Source organism: Acanthopagrus latus, chromosome 5, assembly GCF_904848185.1.
Source record: "Acanthopagrus latus isolate v.2019 chromosome 5, fAcaLat1.1, whole genome shotgun sequence".
In the NCBI taxonomy this organism is placed as follows: Eukaryota; Metazoa; Chordata; class Actinopteri; order Spariformes; family Sparidae; genus Acanthopagrus; species Acanthopagrus latus.
The window spans coordinates 4,805,540-4,832,680 of record NC_051043.1 but is presented as its reverse complement, the minus strand read 5'-3'; the positions used below and the strand labels follow the sequence as shown (position 1 = coordinate 4,832,680).

General features: G+C 41.8%; 1 protein-coding gene across 1 annotated transcript in view; it reads left to right on the top strand.

The window, feature by feature from the left end:
* Positions 1-27,141, top strand: part of si:dkeyp-14d3.1 (transmembrane protein 132C) — a 175,555-nt gene that overhangs the window by 131,661 nt on the left and 16,753 nt on the right. The window contains exons 5-6 of the mRNA XM_037098900.1: positions 13,798-13,941; positions 23,197-23,405. Coding sequence (XP_036954795.1) covers positions 13,798-13,941; positions 23,197-23,405 — 353 coding nt within the window. The remainder of the gene's footprint in view (positions 1-13,797; positions 13,942-23,196; positions 23,406-27,141) is intronic.

Below are 27,141 nucleotides of genomic sequence, written 5' to 3'. Positions count from 1 at the left end.
GAAATGTTTCATGCAACAATGTATTTTCACTTTAAGATGTAAAACGTGTTGCATTATAATAAGTTTAATGGTATGTCAGAACAAGAAAAGTTATTTGTTGCAACGCAATAATGATGTTTGCATCCGGTCATAACGTGGAAATATACTATCATGAAAGTGTCTTGTCATAGCTGATGCCTTTCTCTGTGAACGTGAACATGAACGTGAAAAGTGTTTTAATGTGAGGGCTTCCATGGCACAATAAGGTAAATGGAAAAGCCGAGTGTTATAACAACAAGAGTTTATTTTTGTGACGTGATCACAAAAAAAAAAATCTTGTTTGAAAGTGAAAACATCTCGGTGCTGATCTTTCTTTTTGGCAGCAAAATGCGTCTGCGGAACAGTGACGTGGACTGTAAATCAGTTTTACAGAAGAAGGAACGAGGAAAAGGAGAGCGTAGAAGAGGCAAAGCGGAGTTGGAGGAAAATGAGGTGTTTTCAGAGATAGTGGAGAGGGGGAAACGCGTGGGGGAAATGTTTTTTAATCATGTTGAGAGGGGAGACTTCACAGAGCATGCTGAAGGCATCTGTTGACACTACAGCTCCGTGCTTTTGCTTTAGAAGGTCCTTTCATCTGTATTTAGAACTAATTAGTGTAATAAGCTTGACTGTATTCTGTCATAATGGAAGGGCTGCTGTAATTGTGTTTGGACCAGAAATAATCTCATAAACTGAATGAGGATCCATAACTGACCATGTCTCCAAAGGTTGTAATGTTATAAAGCTAATGAGTATTAGTAATGGAAAGCTTATTTTGGGTCTGATCACATTTATGGCCTATTACTGCAGCGACTCCTCAGATCCCCTCCTTTGCCCATTTATGGCTCGTTCCAAATTACTGCACCCTTGCCGGAATTGATTATTATAAAAAGGTCTTTTTATTGCATTTTCCCAGCCGAGCGATGGGCTCTGCCATGGGTGACACCTCTGGGAGAGCAGCGACATCCTTTTGAAAGATGAACTCTTCTCTTTTTCCGCTCCCTTTGAAGAGGGCTCCTCCTGTGTGTTGTCACAGACCCACCTGCACTGGGAGGGCTCAGAGCACCGCTCACCACTTTGTCACCAATTTGAGGCCCTGAAGCGGGAGTTGTGCAAATGCAGCAATTATTTCAAAAGCAGAAAATGAAAAGAGCACTCAAAAGTTTTCGTCGGTTTCGAGCGAGGAACTGCCTCTGAGCTGCCTACTGTAATACCACATGCCACGCTTCGCTTTACCTGCTCTTTTAGATCTTTAGATCCTATTTTTCTTCTCCTCTCCTTTTCTCCCGCAATTTATTCCTGCTTGCTCCAGACAAACATACATTAATATATTAACAATGTAGATTAATTGTCTCCCCCGTCTCCTTCCACCTCCTTGTATCGACACCCTCCATTTCACTTAAAGAGTGAACGAGCTGTGTGTTTTTTTGGGTCATGTTGAGATGGATCTTAAAGGCAGTAATTGGATGCCTGAGCAGATTCCCCTGCACAGTAGGAGGCTGGTCCATTATCTTTTACCATCGTGAAGTAATATTCTCCTGTCCAGGCTGCCCTCATCATCATTACCCATGCTGTGGATGCCTGGTGATGGAGAGGGAGCAGGAGGACAGGGCATACATCATAGCTGGACTCATCAGTCTTCCTGTTCCAGCCGAGACACCAAACTGTGCTCACTCACACGAGCATCCGTGGGCATAGAGATGAGGAGAAATGAAAGCAGCCGTTTGTATTCACGCGCCGCTCCCATATATCGTTAAACAATACATCATCACCCTGGCCCTCTCTGGCCACTTCTGCTCTCACATGATAAAGTCATCTATCAACATCGTCCGATGAATGTTTCATTTTAGTCCTTTCGATTCCATTCCCTCTGTTGCAATGCACATCTCCTCTGCCAGGCAAGTGAAATCTGGAGGGCCATTTATCAAACACATAGTTAGACACACAGACATAAGCGCTGGTGTGCCAGCTAATCCTGCAGAAATGCTGCATGGGCGCAGATAATATCATGCAAGCTGTTTATCAAAAGAGGATATACTGTACACCGCGCTTGAAAGCACCTGATTTTAGTCGTCTAATAACCTCACTTCCGCCGGTGCCGAGTCTCTGTTGCACGGCTGTCGTGTTTTACTGGAATGGAGCAACTCGTAGCAAGAGTCATACAGTTTACATTACGGGACTGATGGATGGACCCCAAGCGAGCAATCCATTAGCCTCTACTACAGCTTAGAGGCTGATGATGAAGTGGTGGCACTAATTGAGGCTGCTGCACTATGCACGTGTGGTGTTCTACATGTAACGCTTATTAAGACAACAGGCTGTGACTCACAGCCACCAAAACCAGAACGCGACTGAAGTTGTCGACACTGTGCGGCATTTTTCACGTTCCACCTAGGGTTGTAGCGGGGATGAAATTTTCCCGCTGATAATAAACTCCAGACAAGTGTCCAATTACACCAGGCTCTATAGAAGAGAAGATGTTCACTGTCAGCAGAGCACGATGTCAATTTCCTAGCACTGGAAAGCCAAGCATTTCCTACCGCTGCAGCTTCAGATTAAAAGCATTTAACTGGTGAAAGACGAGTTGAATTTTATTATGAAGCAGGCCACTCACAAGAAATGTGAGCGGTCATTTGTGGTATTTTTTGACAACCGATCAGTTTGAAATATGTCAGGGAGACGCTTCACACAAGCCATGGGAGAACTGAAGAGAGCTGTGTTCAGCCCGGCTCAGACCAAAGATTTGCAGTGAGAAACTTGCAACTGTTTGCAAATTCTGTGAAGCGACTGTGTGGGAGGGAAAAAGAAAAAAAAGTGCGGTGGACAGCGGCTGTGTGTGCAAGCGGAGCAGGGGAAAAGCTGTGAAGGCTTGATTACATTGATTACATGCATTATGTTCTAAAACCGGCCACTGGCGACTTGACAAGCTGAGTCTCATGCAACACCAACTGCCGGCCCGAGTCAAGCTGCAACAGGCCAGTTCTCACTGCTGCAACTTTCCCATGCAGCATTCTGAATTGGTTTGGTGGCGTCGTGACCCTTTGGTCTGAACCGATGAAGAGCTACAGGCGACAGGCGGCACACCTCAGTTTCTAAGTGAAGCAACCAACTCCTTTTAATCCAGCACTCTACTGACTAAATGAGCTCCAATGCAATCCTTGTCAACTTCTTGGCGAGGTTGTCTGACATGTTCCAAACGTCGAGGCTGTGAGTGAGGAGCACAGTAGTAGTACATAACTGGACATATTTTCATACTTGAGAAAGGAGCACACTGGAGTTGATTTCAAGGTAGTTTTCATTTGTGAAAGCTGTTCAACAGTTGCATGTCATTAGCTTGTGTGTTCTGGGTTGTCTTGTAGCTCATCCTTCCTCTTAGCATGCTTTTTCATATTTTTCAGTCACAGAAGCTCTTGATTGGCGTAACGTGATGAGGTACAAAACCAGTTCATTGAATCCCTCGTCCGCTGCCCGAGCACATCACAGCTTCTCCTCCTGGCTAGCGGCGATGTGATCTTTGGCTGCGGGTCATCCTCAGACATGACAGCGGGGTGCTTGTAGCGCTAGTTTTACTAATAAACTAAAGAGCAGCATCACTTTGAACTTACATTTGACTTGGATGCCTTTCCTAAGGAAATATTCCCACACTGAGCTTCTTTTAGTGCTTTTCACTTTTTTTTTTTTCCTCAGACTGCTCTAGTGAAGCCGTTAGCTGACAGTGTGTCTGCATGCAAATTAACCTTTAGACCGACATGCGTAACCAGACAAAAGTGTCCCTGACATCCCTTGTTTATCTCCACTAAACACAGAGAACACAGACCACTGCAGCAAAGCTCGTTCCAGCCTTTTCCATCACAGGATGTTAAAGGTATCGGAAGGACTGACACTCATTTTCACTGCATGCAGAGTAACAAGTGAGGAAGTGAGTGGGTGAACTACTGTGACTTTTCTGTGACATAGCACTCACAGACACACACACACACACACACACACACACACACACACACACACACACACACTGGGAGTTATATTCAAAACGAAGAGATACACTGAGGTTTAATGACGAATTCTTCCAGTGTCATTCAGGAACACACTCTAAAATGTTTTTGTAATTGGAAGGCTAAAAGTGAGTGGGATGGGTTAGCTACCTTTTAAAAACACACTCACTCATCCTCCATTTGTGTTTGCTGTACATAATTACAACTTCCGATGCTGCAGAACCTATTTTTGCTTGCTAATTGCAGTGACTTCAGAGAATTATCAGTCACCATCAAGAAAGATAACCTTTCCGTGATGCCTTTGAAGCCCCCCCCCACCCCATCTCCCAGCACTGAGGTCAGATTACTTGTTTACTGTGCTGTGGCAGTTCTCAGAAGATGACCTGCCATGCATTGCGTGACTCAAGCAATAAACGCTGCATTTGTGTAAAAGTGTATTTTCGCCTGCCTATAGAAAAGGGTTAAGACCTGTACCGTTTGGAACCAGTTACATTCTCGATTCTCTAATTGAATGCTGTGATCCTTCATCCCGGTCACTGTGGCCCTCTCTGTCCTCCTAACCCCGTCCATTATGGTGAGAACAGTTTGTACAGCGAGGCAAAAAATACAGGGATGAAGTGAAGGGCAGGATCCAGACTGACAGATCAATCTCAGAGTGACAGAGTAAATGTCCGTATCTTGCATCTCCCCCAAAAATTGTTAACTTCCCACTCCACATTCTGGCCCAGTTCTATTCATTCTGACTTTAATCCTGGCCCACTGAGCTTTGAGAGGAATGTGTGTATTTTTTGGCGGTAATGGACTCTACAGTGGAGCTGACCTTTGTGCCTGCTGAGAGAGGTCTGTGTCCAGAGGGCAGCTAAGCCAAGCTAAGCCAAGCTAAGCTGGCAGTATGGATCTCGATCAGAGCCGGGTGAAGAAATCAGACAGAGATCAGGAGGTCATCTCCCACAGGCATGGCTGGCTGTTGGTGAAGAAGTCTTCATCGATCGCCCGAGTGTGATAGATATCGGGCTGAAATTGAACAGACTGGCGCAGGCAGGGTTGTTTCCTTGGCGTCTAGCCTCCGGGCCCTGGCTCAATGGGCAAACAGCAGGGGCACCAGTGAGACATCACTGCACCAGAGCCAGCATCAGTCAAAGCAGCCGCCAGCTGCCTGCCCTGAGCTCTGCAGCTCTCTCACTCATCTGAGGTGAGCGGAGAGCTGGTCGTGTCCCTGGTGCCCGACCTTGGTTCTCTGGAGCTGAGTCGGACTGTTTGAAATTCCCCAGGGACGCCCCGCTCCTCCCTCCTGACCCCATTGATCTAGATGTATTACAGGGATCCTTTTCATGAGAGTTGCAGGGGATTTGTCCTATAAAAAATATAAAATAAAATATTGTACTTCCACGTTCGGCCATGTTTTATTCACAGCTCCTTTCACAGCATGAGGTGCAGTTCATAGCCACTGGGCTCCAGAGGATCGCTCCATCCCTCGAGCGTCAATACTAAATCATTTCTGACTTTATTTTGAAAGAATAAGCTCTCTGTACTCATATTTTGGATATGCATCTTTATAGGAGATGCCCTGAAGATGAAGGACTGCAGCACAGATAACTGCAGTCCATGAACGTATTCTATTGTCTTCCTTTACATTCTGTCTCTTTTTTTTTTTTTTTTTGATAAGATCTAAGCTCGACCCCTAGATCAGTCCTTTGCATTGAAGAAAATGAAATATACTGTCAACAAGCTGTGTTGACTAAGGAAACAAGGACAGTTCATAATGTAATTAATATTTATGGGGGGATTTGTCCTGTCATTGTGACAGTTCTCTGCAGTCAAAGTTAACTCGTAAATCATGTGCACTCATAAATAATTTACAGTTGAGAGAGATTCAATGTGACTAAAGCATCAATACCGTCCATGAACTGTCATGTGAATCGTCTTGCATAACTGACCACAGCGGCTCAGATGAAGAAGAGGCCGTTCCTGATATGTCATTGGTTGCCCTTCGATTGAAGTTTGTGAGGGCGACAACATAAATCATTCCACTGAGCTCAGGAGTTCCTGTTCAAGTTAACACAGCGCATTCGAGTACTGTGAGGAGGATCAGTGCCAACTGTGTCTTTTCTTGTTCCCTTTCTTACTACCGTGGCTTGGTTATCAAGAGTCAAATTCAGGCCAGCGTTTTGAGGTTGAGTGCTTTATTCTTCTTTTTCAGTCAGAGACTTACAGTGAGTCAAGCCATTGAACACTTCAAGCATATGGTGATACATTTAGATTTTGGCGGAAAATGCTCTGCTCTTTGAGGGACCTCACAGAATGCGAGCAGCAAAGAGGATTCTGTGGGAGAATTAATCCCACCTTAAAGGAACAGTTTGTCATTTTAGGAAAGACTTATTTTCCTTCTTTCATGAAAATTTCATGTCTGTCTGGTAAGTAGGAACCTACAACAAGAAGACAGGAGCACATCCTCGTACTTAAAATGACTGAATAGGTCGATTGCCGGTGAATCCCAAAAAAAACGAAGTGGTATATCACCGTTTCTGAAACAGCATGACCGTTGCATTGTCAGCTGTACTGGACATTCATGATATGGGTGCTGGTTGGTTGTGTTATGGTAAGAAATTTACTTGGTTAGGTCAAGGCACTGAAACAACTAGTTATAGGTTGAGGAAAACATCTAGTTCAGTATTTATTGAAGTGTTTCCGGTCTTTATGTGAACTCAAGCTAACTGGCTAATTTACTTTTACTCACAACTATTCTATGTTGAACCAGTCTCTTTTGCCAGGACAAAATGTTTTCAGAGTGTCTGCTTATACCTTCTCTCTTTTTTTACACGTCATATGTACTATACTGACTTTTCTACAATACGTGCCACATCATGCTGGTTTTACATGTATATAGCCTGACATTCGGATTGAATGGATGGGTGCTGGTGAAGATAGGCAAGAAGGCAAAAAAGCCGCTGACCACAGTTCAAGACTGCGTTTCAACATTTTTAACATTTGTCTGTGGTGACCAGAGCAGGTATTTTAAGCCAAAATATGTTTTCCTAATTCAAACCAAGTGTTTTTTTTTGTACCTAAACCAATCAAGACCATAAACACATGAACACATTTATCCTAAAGAAACATTCATTTTCAATAAAACCATGGTTGGTAGAAATGTACACTGACAACATTTCTTCTGGTGATAAGTTGATACAATGCAATACGACACTGTGCGACAATACAAGAATGAGCAAGAGAATATAGTAGCAGATGTCATGTCATAATATCAGAGGTGGGAAGGGAGACAATAGAAGGGCACATATTTTGTTACTGTACATTTTTCAGGTAACTGTGATTTATTTTTCTGACAACTTTTTACTTTTCCTCCTCAAATGTGAACACACATATCTGTACACTTTGTAATCCTTACATTTTCAAAACAGACTGCTTACTCTAATTTTAATGAATTTGGGGGAAATTATTGATTGGCAGAGTGTGAACCTTTGCCACTTCTGCATAATGGCAGCTTGAAATACCTTAGCTGATAACTGATCAGCTATTGAGAATGTGACTTCAGTATTTTTCTAGAACTAGTGCTATGCTCAACACTCTATGAGACAGGTGACAGGTAAAGCATGTCTATCCAATAACATGAAAAAAAAATGAATGAATTACTTAAACGTTTCATTACTAAATTTCAGAAGTTACACAAACAAATGCACCATTGGCCACAATCTACACCCGTCTGCCTTATCACCCAATCTAACAACTCAGCTCATTCAAATACTGCCACTTTTGTGTGCTTGACATCCACTATGTACTCTGACAGGGAATGAAGAGCCCTTAATGTCTCTTAATTTTTGAACAAGGTACCTGCTGAATTGGCCCTTGACAAGGCACCAATTCATCCTGTCAACGTGATCGTCACCATGATCCCCCATTACTTCTCCTTTTAAACAGACCCCTTCTGGAGCAGATCCACTATCAAAGCAGCCATCGAGTTAATCTTCTCCCTACCAGCCCTCCGCCAACAGTAATGAGCACATCAGGTCTCTGACCGGCATGCACCTGAGACAGGGCACTGCCGTGCACTGCACTTGGGTCTATGTGTGCCGCAAAACTGCAGCCACCTCGTCCAGTCAGCCGAGAAGAAACGAGGGAAAGGAAAAACGGAAAGATAGGGGAGGAAGTGGCTCATTCTTGGCAGAGCAAGAGTGGGAACAAAAGAGAAGGAGCAAGAGAGAGACCCTCATTAAAAGGCACTGTGTTGGCTTCACAACCATCCCACCACTTCAATGCACTGTCATGCAGTGATGTATCGCTCTGCATGGTGCTACCAAGGCCTTTATTCCCACTCTCCTCCATGTTTCTGCGCTTCTAGCCAATTAAACGCCTACTGGAATAGGAGAGAGGAAGTGCCACATTGAGCAACGCACAATGTGGAGAGGGGAGCTGATGAAAGGACATGTCTCTTTTAGGCTGCTTAATAGCTTCAGGACACCGTCTCAGTGGCGTTTAATGCCCATCATATAATTCACTATGCTACTACTCCCATTTCAGCTTCCTCACACGTACACTCACTTTATCACCAAGGGAGGGAAATGTTTATCAGAACTATGAATATTTCATTTACCCTATAGCTGAGTTTGTCTATTGGCACACTTCCATGCCTCCTTTTAATGCGTTTGTTCTTGAAATGACATGAAGGATCATAAAGTGACTTATGTCCAATGACAATGCATCAGTTATGGTGGTGAAAGTAGGTTTAGGTGATTTGGCCTGTAGGGTGTTTTCCTATCCCGATGTGCATATTGGGCTACGAGCCACAACAATCAGGGGCAGACAGAGGTGTATATTCTCGCATAAACACTGTTTACCAACTTCTCTTCTCTGTTGCACCATGAATAATGTAGGCCCTGAAATCCCCAACTCAACACTGTGCTTGACCTATTCATTTGTTGCGGCAGCCAGGACGGTGGGGTCAGAATGTGGATGTGTTAGTGCAGCGTGGAGGCAGAGGCTAATCGCAACACCAGGACGGGCGGCTATGCTACTTCTCATTCTGCCGGTGTCACTGAGGCTGACACCATAAATCTCACTTATTTTCAGATCCAGCCGAGACACAGGCAGAAATTACGGCCCAGAGCACATTACCAGCCACAGCAGCGCGCTGAATGCTAACAGAGAGATTCTTGATAAAGCAGACGGGCAGTTCTCTGACAGATTATTGAACAAAAAGACTCCTATCTGTGAGACTTGAGGGGCCAGATTGGCTTGTAGCTAAGGTACAGACACCAGCATCAACAGTAGAGAATAAAATGGACTACAAATCAAGCCATACTTAAAAAAATGTGACTAAGTGCATTTGTACAATTGCATTCATCATTTCTATGATAGATTTGATGACAGAATCATTTCCTTGCTTTAGAGTGGGGAAAAAAGGACACATGTCAATAAGAATGTGAAGGACACCAAGACAAGACAAATATAGTCTGATTGACATTAACATTTGTCATTTTTTTTAATGTGCTATAAACTGCTTTATGGGGCTTTTCATCATTCCAAACCAGTGCTCAAAGGCAGTAGGCTACGTTTTGCAGGCAGTAGGCTACTTTCTTCTTCTTCTTCTTCTTCTTCTTCTTCTTCTTCTTCTTCTTCTTCTTGACTGGATTTCCAGCCAGCCATAGCAGGTAACTGCCTGGGACACATGTGGATCCCAAAGGCTTCACGTTCAGTATGTGGCGCATGTTGTAATTTGATTAATTGTGAATTTTGTCCATCCATTTTGTTAGATTTGGCAGGTAATTCAGTAAATTTGTATTTGATACAACAATCCTAAATGACAGGAAACGGAAACCGTTTTTACTTTGCAACACTTCTGCATCCCTGGGTTCAACACATCTATCTCATCTGAGGGTCATAAACAGTGTGTGCCATTAAGAAAACCTCTATGAAAACCTCTTCCTTAAGTAAATGCAAATAGTCCAGATATGACCAGATTCAAAAACTTCTTCATATCCTTCAAGCGACGTGCTTATAAAGCACACATTGTAACATGTATCACCATTTTATATTCTTAAAGTTGATGTTGGAGGTTGAAGTTTCATGTTTTCATGAAATGAGTCTCTGATCGTAGTAAAACATCACCAACTCTCAGGTGGTTTCTTTCTACAGTACGATGACTGAGTAACACTGCTGATGTGCACCACTGGTCGCCATTTGGTGTTTAATTGCGCTGTCTGCGTCTGAATGTGTCGACCACTGATGCATCACTGTGGAATCCCGCTGTGGCTTATTACTGCCAGGCCCCGCTCTCTGCTGCTTTCAACCTGCTGGGTCATCTCCAGCTGCTGTAATCTAACATTAGCCTCCGCTTTCACCAGGTCCCAACCATTTACCCCATCATATATTATAGATGACCCTTTGGAAATGGAGAAATCCCAGCAGACATAGTATTAATTTACAGCATCCCTCGATTTTAAGGGGGATTGAATCAAAGTCAGCGGCATAGTAAGAGGGGGGTTTATATTGCTATATAACACTGTCACAGTCTATAAAACGTAATGAAAAGCCATTCGAAGATTAAGTGTTTTTTTTGTGATTCATTGCTATCTCGTGGCTCAACTAATAATCATTTTACTCCAGAGCTGAATGGTCTCCGTAATTGATGCCCGACCAAGCGCCTTTCAACCAAACGTAATCCTCTTTTCCTCTTTTTTTTTCTTTTTTTTTTGAATGGCTTGCAGACACAGGGGGAAGTCTTTAGAAAACCATTTAACAGGGGCAATGTACAAATATTGTGTACTTCCCTGTTGATGGTGGGATAGACATGAAGGCAGTGACAGGAAGTCAGACAGTGTAGATTGGTCCACTTTGCGCTTGTCAGGTTTTGAAATTACTCTAAACAAATGTGACATTTTGTTCAACAGGCATCATTCCAGAGTTAGATTTCCTCTGTCAGAAGAAAAATATGAGTGGCTTCCTCAAAAGACAATAGCATGTCTTGGGGTTCCTGCCCGTTAAAATTAAAGAAATCTGAGCAGGGCTTTTGTGTTAGACCTTCCCAGTAGTAGAATGAAAACAGCTTACGGTGGGAGACTTTTTGTCATGCTGTACAATGAGCCAATGGAATTTCTGTTGACCAATAGCAATAAGGCTATGTCCGTCGTATTGTAAGTACTGAGAAGTACACTCTGACCTTAATGGCAACAATTTAATGTGCTTCCCGGGGTTCCATAGCAATCTGTGTAATTGAAGTCCAAGTTCTTAGTGTTGAATGAGCAGAAGTACAATGTGCATGTATGACTTTAGAAAGCAAAAGTTAACTTAGACTCATCTTAATTGGCCCCAATTATCTTCTGTGACAAGTCTGGTGTGTGTGTGTGTGTGTGTGTGTGTGTGTGTGTGTGTGTGTGTGTGTGTGTGTAAAAATGAAAGGTTAAGATTTATGTTCAGTGTGATGAAGCTGCACCACTGAACTTAAAGAACCTGAGCTGTCAGGACCACTGAGGTCACTCATTAGAGTAGCTTTTTCCACCAACGGGCCTAGTTGGTCTTTCTCATATCACTATGTTGGTGTTGTTCCTACAAGATCATACCAAATGTTGTTCCAGGACTGTCATTTTTACCGCTCACTAAAAAGAGTGTGTCAGGCTGTCACCTGTAAGAGAGGAGTGTGTAAGACTGTCACCCTGGAGACAGGCGTTTATATCCTGTTTGAAAAATGTACGCTGTGTTTCAAATTCAGGAGCCGCATCTCGAAGGCTCCTTCAAATGCCGCTGCCCTCTTCCATGAATGCTGTTGCGCGCAATGAATCTTTGCGATAGGCCGTGAAGTGTCCAACAGCCTACCCTATCCCAAGATTCACTGCCCTTGTGACATTTGTCACAGGGTAAAATATACTACTCATCTATATACTACTAGTGTACTAAGTATATACCTCTAGTCCACATTTTACTTTATAAACATGTAAGTTTATAACAGGGGTAATACCTCAAAGCAAACGTGTATAGTGAAAAACATTTTTATTCTGCTAAATTAAATGTAAGCACAAGTCAATGACTTGACCTTATTCTGTACTTAGATCAAGATATACTAAGTATTAGTACTTTTTACTATCGAACATGCCATCAGTTTAACAGACGGGAAGTCTCTCCTGGAAAACACCTCTTCACTCACGGTGCCAACATTTTTATCATCTTTGTTAACTCGACACAATTTAACCACAGAACAAGGATGTGAATTAACCCGCAACCATCTTACACATCATCTTATTCACAACCACATTCACGAACCATTAGTGCACCAACAACAACAGAATACCCAAGAGTCTTTGCGCCACAGTCCACAAGGGGCGTTACAGTATTCTAAAGTACAAGTATGAGCTTTAGTATTAAAATATAAGTGTAAGTCCAAGTATTACTGTACTTAGTCTTGGACTATTCTTTATACTTTTCAGTATAAGCCAAGTATACTCCACTATACTTTTCTTAAGTATATAAAATATAGTATATAAAAAGTACACTTCAAGTATACTGCCTCAGTTTTAGTATAAAATAAGTATACTTTTAGTACACTTGAATAAACTACTTTTTGCTAAGGGGTGCTTTGTGACACAAGGGTAAAGTCAGTTAGTCAGACTAGTCTAGTCTAGCTAGAGAGTAGACTTGGAAAGCACTCAGTTCTGCCCTCATGGTATATGAAGGCCACGCCTTTGTGGACCATGTCATTCAAGGGTTGTTTATAATTGTTTTACCGTTCACATATTATTTACAGATATTATTTCAGTTTTCTGTCGCTGTGTGGTTAGGTTAAAGCAACAAAAATACTTGGTTAGGTTAATGGAAAGAGGGTTTGGTCTGTATTTTTTGGTCAGTCATTATGTAGAAATGCTCTGTGCAACATATAATGGAGACATAGAGTATAGACGTAGAGTATTTATACCCTAAATCATAGTTATAATCTTGGTTTTCTTGCATTTAACTTTATGACATTTTTCCCAGTAACACATGTGTTGTTGTTTGCACTTTGCACCCCAGCCAGAACAGCCTCTTATCAATGAAATCAACAATTACAATATATGAATCAAAATATATTTATGAGATAGAAAAGACGCCACACATACCACTGAAGGTAGAAACGTTATTCACTATGTGCTTCAAAAAAAAAAAAAAAAAAAAAAAGGCAATTTGAGACGTTTCATGGCAGTACGCCAACCAGACACATGCATGACAGGAGGGCAATCACACTCAGAGCAACCCTCAGCATCAAGCCTGGCTACAGGAACAGTCAGCGACTCTGTGTTAGTGATGATGTGTCTGAGTGATTGTGCAAATAATTCATAGAAAAATGTTCATGTAATAGAACACGAATGATTTCCGACATGAAATATAAATCTCCTACATTTAATTTGTCTCCTGGCAGTAAAATAAAATAAATGTTTTATCTCCTGCTCTTTAATTTCGGTGACTTGACAGCCACAATGCTATGCTAATTACTTTCATCAATTAGCCAGCTGAAGACTGTTGGGGGAATGTTTTGTATTCATTCTAATAATTACATGCACAATAATTAGAGCAACCCCCACATACTTGCAACTCGAATTCAAACTCAAGAGTAACTAGTGAAAAATACATGCAAAATGCTGCATGTCGCACCTTCAAAATGAATGATTCTCCCCAGGAGAGCGGCAATTCTTTTCTGTTCTCTCAGAGTTAGTATTTACAGATTATCTGCAGTTGGATGGATTAGAGACGTGCCAGGCTCTCCACCGTTGCTCGGCTGATCTCTCTTTCTTCTTTCTGTCTCCAGGATTCAGAGATTTTGAACACTGCCGTGCTGACTGGGAAGACAGTGGCTGTCCCGGTGAAGGTGGTGACCGTTGGAGTAGACGCCTCTGTTATGGATGTCTCAGAGGCAGTCAAGTGTCGCTCTACAGACGAAGATGTGGTCAAGGTCGGTGAGATGAATTGTCGAAAAAGAAACAAGCCTCTGTGTGTGCAGAGTGAGTGTGTGAGTGTATTTTTTTCACAGAGATTCCGAAAGTATTCTCAAAAAAGCTTTTACACCTGGGTTAGAGATGTAGGTGTGTTGGTAAGAGCACATTGCGACCAAGTGTAGGGGAAAACGATTTAGCGACTAATTCACATGAAGCGTTAAACAGGTTTGCACTTCACTGTAGACACAAAACATTGATCTGTTTGGAGTGATGAAAAGACTGTAACCTTCTTCAAACTACAAACATAAATGTGAGAAATACATCATGCCATCTCATAATGTCCTCTTCTTCTGCAGTGGTGTAATGGTATCTGACTTGAAAATCAGTGCCATCAGCTGTTTATCTTGAGGTGCCCGACTCCTAATCATTTTATACTGGCAGTGGTTTGACACCCATATTGATTTCCATTTTCTTTTGCAGACTTTCTGGGAATTTAGTTAAAATGTACAATCCTGGCCTGTTTCACTTATCTAATAAAAACATACCTTGCTATCGGCTGACTTCAAATACATTTTTGCTGCTGTTTTTCCACAGATTGCAATGAGTAAGTGTGTGAATGAACACTTTCAATTAGGGTATAAAAAAAATCTCAGTGGGGCTGCTGAAACTCTTAAAATACTACAGAAAATGTCTTTCACCTGCGTTGGTAAAGTTGTTTTGATAAAAACAAATGTGCAACAGAAATAGCATTTGCGGCTAAATAATGACGTACATGAGGAATGTGACTTAAACGCAAAACTTTGCACAAAAGATGTTGCATAGATCTGAGCAGAACTCAGTGAGGAGACTGTAAGCTTTCTCAAATGAATACAAAAGACAAACATAAATGTCAGATTTACATCATGTTACATTTCTATTTGAGGTTTGACTGGTACTCCTAATTACATCACCTCATATGTCCTCTTCTTCTGCATTGGTGTAATAGTATCTAACTGGTAAATTCGCACCTTCAACTGTTGATCTCCTAGTATTTGTTTGCATTTAATTTTGCAGATTTTCTGGAAATTTTGTTAAACTTTACAAACCTGGCATTCATCACTTGTTGTTTTTCAATGATTTACAAAGAATAAATAGGTTTTTAACATATGCAACTAGAGTACTGTTCCTGCTGCTAACCCTTTCAGGAATTTCAAAGGATTGACCTGTAACGTAGAACCCATGCTGTATATTTTGATGAACTATCAACAATTATTTTTTGACAATAACAATAAATTAATCAAAGTTAATAACAGAGACTGTCACAGTCACAGTCTAATTTGACCCTGCTATAGTTTCATGTTGAACCAAAAATATTTTTTTCACTTCTCATAACCGTGTTTGATCTCGTTCTGCTGCTGCGGGTCATATATTTTTTTTTTTTACAATTTCTTATTTATGTTCATGTTATTTATGATATAGCCTCTGAATGTTGCACCAGATTGATGCATTTGACTTTCTTAATTTGCTAAATTCCCTTCCGGGGGGACATGTCCTTGAGGGTCCTATAGTCTCTATGGGAATAATCTGTTATATCCATTCCCTTCCATAATTTTACATTTAGCAGACGCTTTTGTCCAAAGCAACTTACAGTAATTCATACATACATTCATGCACTGACGGCAGTGACTGCCATGCCAGGTGCCGACCAGCACATCAGGAGCAGTTTGGCGTTCAGTATCTTGCTCAAAAACGAACCAACGACCTTCCAATAACAAGGCTTGCTTGTTCCACCCCTGAGCCACAACTTCCCAATGGCAGTTAGCAAGTCGTTCCTGGGTAGAAGACAGCTCAATTGTTATACCTAGCTGATGTCAAAGTGATCTGAACAAGGAATGACAACAAATATGTGTATTTAACACCGACACTATTATTGTAGCATTTTACAGACAAGCATTAAAGCAGATGTGAGGATAGATGAGGATATTATCTATGTTTAGCACATCTATATAAATCCTCCAGAATGGATAAACAAACACCAACAAACAACATGAAAGGGAGTGTTTGATATGCAGTGACTGCTGACAGGTTGCTCAAGATTTCCTTTATTTTTAGAGCCACTTTCAAACCTGGGGCATAAGGCATGCAAGAATAAAAAGGCACATACAGTTTTATAAAGTTGAGCCCTGGTATCTCTGGCTTTGGTCTCAAAACAAAAGAAGTGTCTCACCAGCAGAATCCCAATGACGTCCTAATGATCCCTAGAAAAACATCACAGTGTCTGTGGTCTGTTTTCAAGTGGCTGCAAGATCAGTCTCGGCATTTAGAGACAGCATCCTGAAATGCAAAGGGATCCTTCCAACTGCGCTCCCTGTTTGAGATTATTGTAAAGGTGAGGAAGGATAGAAGGATGCAGCAAATCAAACTCACTACACTTTAAAAGTGATAATGAAACACAGTCAAAAGCAGCGGAGGATGTTTCGCCACGTCGATCCATTTTTATCACGTCTGATTTGTGAGTTGGGGACGGTTAAGTGGGTTCCAGAGGGAAATTAGATTACAGTGACAGATCTTTAAAAAATCCAGTCAGAGCACTCATTGGAGTATATATACTGCTGATAACTCAGGACATTTTCTTTTAATCATAGTCTGCCCTCATGTATGTAAACATGACTAATTCATCTTATTTGGACCTGGGGAATTAGTGATACGTAAACAGAGAGTGACACTGAAGCTGAATAATGAATGATGGCGCACATTAAATTATGCTTTTATTCGCCTGTGGCTTAAAAGCGAATTTGAAAGAAATACCCCAGGTCGCATGCTTTTCATTCAGACCTCTTTGGAGATGTGTCCCGCTTTAGCAAATTTTGTCTGACATGTTTAGGCTGAAAGCAGGCAGAGTGTTGATTCATTTGCATGCACACGTGTCTGTTCCTTTCCTGGTTCGCTATGACTGTGCTGAATGTGAGCCGTCTACAGTATCGAATGGCTCATGCACTTGATGTTTTTATATCAACAATCACATGACTACTTGTACGTGAGTGGCATCGTTCAAAGTGATCAACCAATGCAAAATGATCACAGGACTCTTGCAGTTCCCCTCCTCTCAAAGCATTTAAGCGTCTTTCAGCTCAAGGCCTTTTTCGGTGCGTGTTGTTTTCAGCCGCAGCGGGCTGCCGCTTTTCTTCTGAAAAACTCCTTAAAAACCCCCTGTCAGCCACCCGCAGACAGACAAAGTTAGCAGTCGCCTACAGAGAACATTGTAGCTTTTAAAAAAGCGAGGTCAGAGCAGGGGTTCCTGCAAATCTTCCAGCAGCATAAGCAGATGCTTCAGGTGCTTCACAGCTCAAGAACAGTACATTTCCAGGGGAAACAAAGGGACTGATCCCGCTTTAAAGAAATACAATATAAGATTTCTGTTGTTTTTTGTTTTTTTTTTACCTCAGCACTCACCAGAGACTCTGGTTCTCGCTCCCCTTTTCCCCCCTCTCTTCTCTGTAATGTTTTGTTCATGAAATGAAGTACATGTCCCCTTCAGCTCCAGTCAGCAGTCAACATGATAAAACATTTGCTGAACATGAGTGGCGATAAATACCCCTTATAATCCCAAAGATAAAACTGGAGCTCTCCTCCCATCGATAGTAGTTGAGATGTATGAGAGCGAAATGGGATGTTACTTCAGGTGCTTATTCCTCCAGAAGGGCCTGGCTCTGCACATGACTTTCTCCTCCAGAGCCGTCCATCTGTTGTTTTGTGTTGACTGAGATACCCCAGCAGACAAAATAGAATATTATGCCTTTAATAGTACAAACAGACCAGTGTTTCGAAACAACCTTTTTCATCAGCGTTACAATGGACAAAGACGTTAAACAAACACATACATAGTCAACCTAGACTAGGTTAAATATCTAGATATTTGATGCCAAATGAATCATAATGTTGCTCTGCTTCCTTTGTCAGAATAAAATGGCAGTTATTACCAAAGTGTCAAGTTTTTTTAGATTTTTGCAAATATTGCAGGTTTAAAACTTGTGAATTAATTATACATTTTAAATGTAATGTTGTGCTGCAGATTTTGATTATTCTGGGGTGTTCAAAAGTTCTCTGGGTACTTTGTTTAGCATGAGGCCCATGTAGTTGTAGAAATAACATTTGACTCCTGAAACTTATTTTTTATAGAAGAAAAGTATATTACTTGCTCTCACAAAACAAGAATATCAAGAATTAATATAATCTGTATAAATGCATTTCCAAGCGAATCTTCTCATGTCATCCAAAGCGTGGTCTGTGCTTAGTCAAGGTCATGCTACAAGCTGGCTTTTAAAACCACCGCTTCCATGGAGCAGGGCTATTGGAATATTTACAGGCCTTCCCCTTGCATTGAAATGAGTGGCATAGCTTATGCAGAGGAGTCTGAGCGGCTTAATTGCTTCTGTCAAGCCAACTCTGTGTACAAGTCTGAGACAGGCTCACCCCACCTTCATCCTCCCTACTCCCATCGCTCATATCTGCCGTGGATTGTATCTGTCTGGTGAGTTGTTAATTTCCTGGGCTAGATCCAGAGACAGCCTTAATGTCTTCGGTAAGTATTCTCCCGTTAGCTGCCTAATGTGTCTGATTAATGTGGCAGCGGATCCTCCTGGACGTTTATGATACTATGCGAATCAGAATGACGGAGAGTGTGTAATTCGCCGAGACAGTCCCACCCTCGGTCTGCCACAACACACATCCTGCTGGGAGAGTGTGCGAGGGGTTAAAAGGACCACTGATTAATTGAGGGTGTCTTTGTATGTTAAAATATTGATTTGGAGCCATGTCGGCCAGTATTACAGCACAGCAGGAAGGTGTAAGCACGTCAGTGTAATGTGTTGAGATGGCTGGTTATCAATTGCATGTTTTCTGTAATTGTTTCTGCTAAGAGTGTTTGGGAATACCTCAAAGGAATGCCAGCAGGTGTTTAATTTCCCTGTCATGGGACATGCTGTGGCAGAGCTGCATGCTAATAAATCACACACTTATTTGCTCAGAACTTTTCCAACAACAATTGGTAAACTGACTTCATACAGCTTCCTGTTAATGTGAAAGATGACTGATAGGACACATTAATTTGCGAGAAACATCCATTTCAATAATCATTCCAATCACTGTTAGATATGTACAAAGGTCCTGAGCTCGGAACACATTTTATATAACGCAACAATTCAGAAAAAAAAAAAAAAATACATTTAAGAAAAGGCAACAACATTTCAGAAAACACAACATTTCATTTTTCTGAAATGTTGTGTTCTCGCAAATGTTGTTGTGTTTTCTGAAACCTGTATTTTGAAAAGCCGTCTTGTTCTCTGAAAGGATGTTGTGTTTTGACCTTCAGGGCCACCGCGGCTATCGTCGGTGAGCCTCACACGGAGCCCAGTTGTTATCTGGCAACCTCTCTGCTGGTGCAGACAGGTCACGGAGACCAAAGTTGTGAGAAAACGTCGAAGACGAAGGGTCTGTCAAAGGCACTTCAGTATCAGCAGACTGAGCGCAGGGAAAGAGAAAGAGGCAAACAATGAGGGCTGATAAGGAGCACGGACTCCTCTGACATCTTTATCAGTTCGAACACACTCTCACACAGGGAGCCCTGATGGAGCCCAATCTGCTCCATGACTGGCTGAAGCCAGTGGGGAAACACCACCCTTGTAGAAATGTTCAAAAGCTTCATCAAACAACTTTGTCACTGTTAAGTTATGCAGCCTTAATGCACATGCACAGTAGTACTACTTATGCTCTGTGCTTGTTATTAAGTGTAAATTTATAGAGAAAATATCCACTGATCCTGCTTGTGTCCACTTGTGAGTGCAGGGCAAACAGCAGGACTTCAGGATCGGCTAAACTCTTGAAAGATACCCTGCAGGAGGCTTTTCAGCCCCCTCACAGGGGTTTCTAGATTCTTGTTGGGTGCTCAGCCTACTGCACCTACATAAAGTCCACTGTTCTTTTTAGCTCACTGTTGGGTTGGAGACCTTTTTGTACCATTTTAAAATGGTCCTTTCTAACAAAATTTTTCAAAGGGACATTTTGAATACATTTTTGCTAAGAAAAAAGTATGAATAAATAAGTAAGAATATCATTGGTATTTGTTCTGACATGTTTACTTATTTGTTTAAAATTGTAATAACCAATACAAAGATATTTAAAGCTACAACAAGCAAAAATGTAATTACTGGTGAAATGATGACAGTGGTGAAACACAGTAAACTTTGTTTTAGTGCTGTACTCCTCAGTTCATCAGCACTCCACAATCTTATTTTACTTTTATTTTATGACTTATTCAACCCGGATGAGTTGAAATCCTACCCAGCAGCAGGACAGACGAAAAAAAGGTCCTTTTAGCTCATTGACTTGTGTCGGGATATATAGGAGCATCAGTTTTAAATTGAGACGTCATACCCAGTTAAAAGTTGTTTGTGTTATTTATTACATTTGTTGGGGTTCCATGTTCCATGTCTGTGGGCACACACTAAAAATAGTTCAATACATCACTTCAATTCCGACAGCCACACTGACACTTGTGTATTAGCCCGGGGGCTGATGTCATTAGCCATGAGTTCCCAATCTTTGATATAAGCATTCCCAACATTTCTCTGTGACTCAGCTCTAGTGATCACAGTCAGCCTCAGTGCTGTAGTGCTGAATGCCTTTTCAAAGCCAAAAACAGTGGTTGAATGTAACTAAGTACATTTATTCAAATACTGTACTTAAGTACAATTTCTATTCAATTCTATTTCATATCCTTACTTCTACTCTCATACATTTCAGATGAAGGTCACAACTAATTTTCCTGCATTGTTTATATATATTTTTTAATTAATAAATGAGTTAAGCCCATGATAATGTACTCAGATGTCTTGTTTTGTTCACAACCCAAAGATATTCTGTCAGAGAGGAGGGAAGAGACCAGAAATTGTTCACATGTAAGCAAATGGAATCAGAGAAATTTAATCAAACCCCATGTATCTTTTGTTCAAAATAGCTGGCAATTAATTTAATGATTCACAACTAATTGATTAATAGTTGCAGCTCTATTTGACACAGTACTGTGTTGGCTCCACATTTATGAATTGTATATTAAAATATTCACTGTTAAAGGTGCCATTCTGCATAATATAGGGGACTTTTGATGCCTTTCTTTTTCTTTTTTTGCATAGATGTCTCTGTAGAATGATTTGAGAACTTCTACCACCACTAGAGTTGCCACATTATGAGTATTTTCATGGTACGATAACCATCTCATATGTAGAATTTTTATTTTTTTTTAATAATTTCCCAAAATACTATATCCAGACAGACATTAAACATGACACAATCACAAAATATTACTCTTACATGTTACAGTTCAGTATCTTATATAAGTATCACTGCAGCTCTAACCACTACTGCAACTGGACCTATGCTAGAAAAACAGTAAGCTGCCTACATGATTAACTGTGAACCTCCCACTTTGCCTCTTCTGGGAGAAACACAGCACAGACCGAGCAGGAGCAGTAGCTTACAATGACACGACAGGTGTTAGAAAATAAATGCCTAGTTGGGATACTTGTTTAGATTGGCAGGCCAGGCTAACTGGCTTCATAGCCTCCACTTTTGCATGGAATGTAAACTGAGCCTCAAGATCCCACCGATGGTATAAAGGGACAAATAAATCACTAATGGTGCATAACCAACACTATGTGGGCTTGTTGACAAAAGGGGAAGAAAAAGTTTTATTTCAGCAACACTGGCCCTTGGATATCAGTCAACCGCAGGGGAAACCAATTAAATGCAAAGCAAAACGCCCACCCAGAGCATGAGGTGCAGACACTGTTTCTCAAAAACATCTAAAATGTGTTTATTTCACTTTGCAAATTGGAAAAATATTCACAAAGATGCAGCATCATTATAGTGCTTCCTTACACAAAAGCGGCAAGATTCCAAATGTCAGTTTTACTTTAAAGGTGGGATAACTGGTTCTGTCCGAATGACGGTAGGTGCCTGGATTCAGTGTGCAACTGCAGGGAGATCCATTATGTTGCTCTTAAATTTAGTGAGAGAATGAGAGAAAACCTTTGGGGTGCTGTGTTTCCAAAGCATTTACAGTACATTCCCTTTAGGTTGCAGCAAACCTAAATTATGTTTCTCAAGCAACAGTTCTCACCACATGGATCAACGAAAAAACAACAGCCTTCAACTGGAAGGTCTCTGATGAGGCAAAACCTCCAACCACACACCGGTTCTGTGAGAAGAGTCCACAGTGCAAAGCATAAAATCAATGCAACAAATCTCCAAATATCCGCTTTTAGTTAAACAAACCAACCAATATTTTCCACATAAACTCTGCTGGCTTTACTCTAGAGGTGATGTGAAAGCAATGGAATCTGTCACACGCAAAGTTTTCTGGTCACAGAGGATATCCCGCCGCGGCTTCGTGATGAATGGCTGTTTATGGTTTTATCTCGCTGTGGAGAAACAACTTGGAAGGAGGGGGGAAAAAAAAGAGATATTTCCCCAGACCATCTAATTCCATCTGGTTCCAGCCATAGTAGTCTGCTATATGATGGGATCAATAGGATTGACAAAGAGCCCCAAAACAGCATATCTCTGTTTAAGACATACTGATTAATTACCTCAGATTGTGTGTGTGTCTGCTGGATATTCCTCTTGAGATCCTTTGTGGCTTTCTGTGTGTGTGTGTGTGAGTGTGGGGTGTGTGTTTGTTTCATGTGTTTTTAAAGCGAGAGCGACAGAATGCTGGGCATTAATCAAACGCTGGTACGAGTAAAGAAAGACGCAAAGACAGTCCGCAACAAAGCGTTGTGTCCTTCAACGGCACAAAATTGGCCCGCCCATTCCATTCATAATGCAATTAATGAAACAGATGGCTGTGCATTTGGTCATTTCGTCAAAAGACAACCTCTCTTCTCTTACTAGTTTCCATCTGTTGGTCCTTCTTTTAGCCACAGGCAGAACTATAATAGAAGAGCCGACTACGACCTGTTTTCCCTCAGGTTCAAAGGCATCCTTGCTGCCCTCCTCCCTCTTACCCTGAGTGTGGAGCCGATAGAGGACCTTTCATCTTGTTCAAAGTAGTTACAGCAGTACTGTATCAGTGGAGCAGAGCTCAGGAGTGTAAAGCCTTATAATCAACTCGAGGGCCAGGCCTACAGTGCGCACTGTACAGTATATTGCACATTGTAATTGACTGTGTAGTCATCTGGTGCAACCGCCAGAAGAGCTCAACTAAAATACTGCCTCTCTTAATCCCCACCACGCAGGTGTCGGACAGGTGTGACTACATTTTCGTGAATGGCAAAGAGATGAAGGGCAAGGTGAAGATGATGGTGAACTTCACCTACGGCTACCTGAGCGCTCACCTGGAGCTCAACGTGTGGATCCCTCGACTGCCGCTCCAGATTGAGGTGTCAGACACAGAGCTGAGCCAGATCAAAGGGTGGAGGGTCCCCATCACGGCCACCAGTCAGAGGTACAGTACCGCGTCTTGTCAGGTCCACTGCACTGTGTCCCTGAGCTCTGCTCTCTTCTCTAAGTTTTCAGTCTCTGGGACTACATCAGAAGTCTCCCCCTTTGACAGACTCCATGATGACGCATCTTGTAGCTAAGTCACCATTTCTCAGAAATTGCCAGGGCGAGATTAAACCAGAGAAATACACACAAACACATTTGTTCCAATGTTTATTTGCAATAAAGAAGTAATCTGGGAGGTATTTACATATCTAATGGGATGGAATATAAGTTAACAAAGTCTTCACATGTAATGCTGTTTCGTATCGGTTGTCAGCCCCACCAACTTTTCCCAGGGTAATTTCATTTTACTCACGAACCTCTCCATCACATCAAAAATGTTCCTGCCCGTCGTCGTTCCATGCATGGCAGCTACATCCAAGAGCTCCTCGCTGACAGTAAAGTCTGCCTTCATGCCTCTTATGAAAACAGACAGATGCGCTGTATCCCTCATCAACAGCTAATGAAAAAGCCAGGTAACTGCGTGACTCTTGGGCCAGCTGTGTTGTCAGATAGTCTGCCAGTTCCTTAACTCGATCTGCGATGGTGTTTCTTGACAAACTGATACTGCCGTAAGTCTGTATCTGGTCGGGGCACACCTGCTCACATACCTCTCAGCATGCACCGCTTCAAAAATCCGCCCTCCAAAAAGCACTTTGGGTGATTTCTTCAGCCACAATAAAGCTAGCTTCCACTCCTGCATCACTTTAGCGGTAGCTTTGGTGAACAAATTCTGCTGCAACTGCAGTTTGCCTTTTAATTCCTGGACAATTTTCTGTTTTTCTCTCGCATACCAGTGTTCTGTTCAAGTATTGTTGTGTTTCTCTCATATGTTTCCACTCAAAGTAGCTTGTTTCTTAAGGCGTGTCGTTTGAGGGCTCTGGTTCGCACAAATCCAGGGGGCGTGGCTATGGTTGACAATGCTGGTGGAATTCGTAAATCATTTATTAAATCATTTATTAATGGTATCTTTGTAGTCCAAACAAATCCGAGGTTGCACACCCTTTAACCATGCAGCGGCCACACACACTCACACACACACACACAGAGCTTTCTTGTTTTAGTAGACAGATATTTCAACCTAGAACATTTTCTCCAATGTAGAACTGTATCAGTGACTTAATCAATGTGTCAATCAAAAGAAAATCCAACCTCTTGACCCCAGGACAATTTAAGAATATTGCGGCAGTGCACTGAGAACCCTTCCTATGAGCATTTTCCTCTACTCAATACAAACAAAGAGCTCAGTCTCAGTTACTTCCTTCAATGGACTGTGGGTCAACATAATCTTCCAGGATCCATAATGACTGGATGTTTTTGAACAGTCAAATACCTCATGAAACTTTCAAACATTTTTTTTTATTGTCAGGTTGCAAAAGATGTTCATAACCCTTTGTAAATGGTTATGAAATTCGGTGTAGAAAACGTTTACATTATTTGGATCATAATTATAAAGTTTCAATTGATGCTTATACTACAATAAATGTCTTAAATGTCTTAAATAGTTTTGATGTTTGTTTTTGATGAGTTATTATTATTATTATTATTATTATTATTATTATTATTATTATTATTATTATTATTATTACTAATTGTTTCCTAATCAATTAATCAATCAGGGCCCGTGTCCATGCAGCGATATCTTTATGAGCACCAGCATCCAATTTCAATTGTTTCTAATAAGAAGCGAGCATATGTGGCCACCCAGAGGAAAAGTGCTGCTCCCAGCGTATTTCTTCAGACCACTCTGCAAGTTTTCAAGCAAACAAGCATATATTTGATCAGATGTAGCCTCTCGCCCTGGTAATCCAGAGAACCGAGGAGAGGCTTGTTCTGGCTGCGCCTGTCTGTCCAGAGCTTCATCTGACAAAAACTCTTTTTTTGGGAGCAGATTATCTTTACACTGAATGTTGCTCGTGAGCGTTGTGCTTTTATTGCCCTACTTATTGTACGCTTGTTTGGTCAGCCCTCTGTTACCATGGCGTGAGCAGCTGTCAAAACCAACGTGCAGCGTTTTTTCTATCAGCGCTCAAGCACTTGAACCCAGCGCTCCCGAGCACACTGCCAGCACTGTTCTGTTGACAAAAAAAAAAGATGTGCTCACATTCATTCTTCTGTTGGATCAACTTTTTAAACGTTGGGATGTTTTGCTTTTTTTTGTCGTTGATTATGGTAAATGAAGAGTCTTTTGGTTTTGAACTGTTCGCTGGACATAAGAAGCAATTTGAAGCTTTGGGCTCTGGGAAATTGTGATCAGCATTATACACATTATTTGGAGAGCATGTGGACTAAACAATTAATGGATTAAGTGTTGGTTATAGCCCTCAGACAATAAAACAGCATCAGGGTCAACTTTAATTTGAGCGGATCCAAGTTTCATTTTCCAACAGCATGGTTGTTCTTGTAGATCTGCCTCTAAACTCTCATGATCAGACCCTTTTGTCCACCTCTGCAGCAGTAACTGTCCTGGTGTTAGAGGGTAACGAACAGCCCTTTCTCCAGGTGATGTATTCGATTTCAATCACGGCAGCCTCAGATAAGATAATGATGAGACATGTGACTGCACACCACTCAACCTGTCTCTTCCTGACTTCAGTCCTCCTGACAGCTCTTGGCTGATAACAAAATGGCTGACCTGTGCAATACAGCTTGTCATTACCGCTGGCTTAAGGTGGCCTCCCATCATGCCATTTAGTCGTCAGTAAGACAGAACATTATTAGAGCTGTCTGGAGGTCAGAGTTCTCCCCCAGGGGCTCATCACTAGCAACACCTCTGCCAACCCAGCTGTGTAGTGCTGCTCTGCAACTGTTGAAATCCGTCAGTTGATGGGGCAGCTATCACCTACCTGCAGTAATTAGTTCCCGGAAAAAGTGTTGAGATTGGACTTGGAGTTGTCCCACGCAGCAGTGTGGCTCCTCTAATTATCCCTGCTCCCCTCTTATTTTAAGTGACAGAGGTACAGCATTCGACTAATGCCATGGCTTGTCGAGGATCTTGCTCTCCAGCTGCTGGTATGCCTTTATCAGCGGGGACAGCCGGGTTGTGTTGTCATTGTTGACGCCAGCATGGCAGCTGATGGGCTGCACAGAGCTTTGTTTCCCCCCTGTCTTCCACCCGTCTTTGTTTATCAGGGGATAGCAGGCGTGACCTTGTGAAGTAGCACTGTGCCTGTTGGCCAAAATGGGCATTGGTCCACTTTCCATAAGCACACGAGGAACAAATGGCAGGACACTCCTCTATCAGCCAGGCCGGCAAGTCGCGGCCGCGCTGCAGGGGGAGAGGAATGAGAAATAAATAGACATCAGGCTTGTAAGTGGGATAGTTGCAAAAGTACTCCTCGCACAGTTTTGGAGTGACACTGCCTGTATGGCTCACCTCGTCTTTTCCCTAAGCCCTGTCGAAAAACACGGAACAGATAAGCCTCAGCAGACAGCAAACCTAAGTGTAGGCGTAGCACTCAGGCACGCGCCACTCCTTTAACATGTCTTTCAAGATATGGATATTGAAGAATGCTCTTTTCCATCTAGTTTTTGTTTTTTGTTTTTTTTTTTGTTTTTTAAATCTCTTGCAGTCTCCTTTCATTACTCTATTTTTAATGTTGTTGTCTAAAGACTGTGCGGACTGAGAGGTTTTCAACTGTACATCAAGCCGCTTCGCACGAAATTTCAACAAGATTCAAGCAACGAAAAAAAAACAA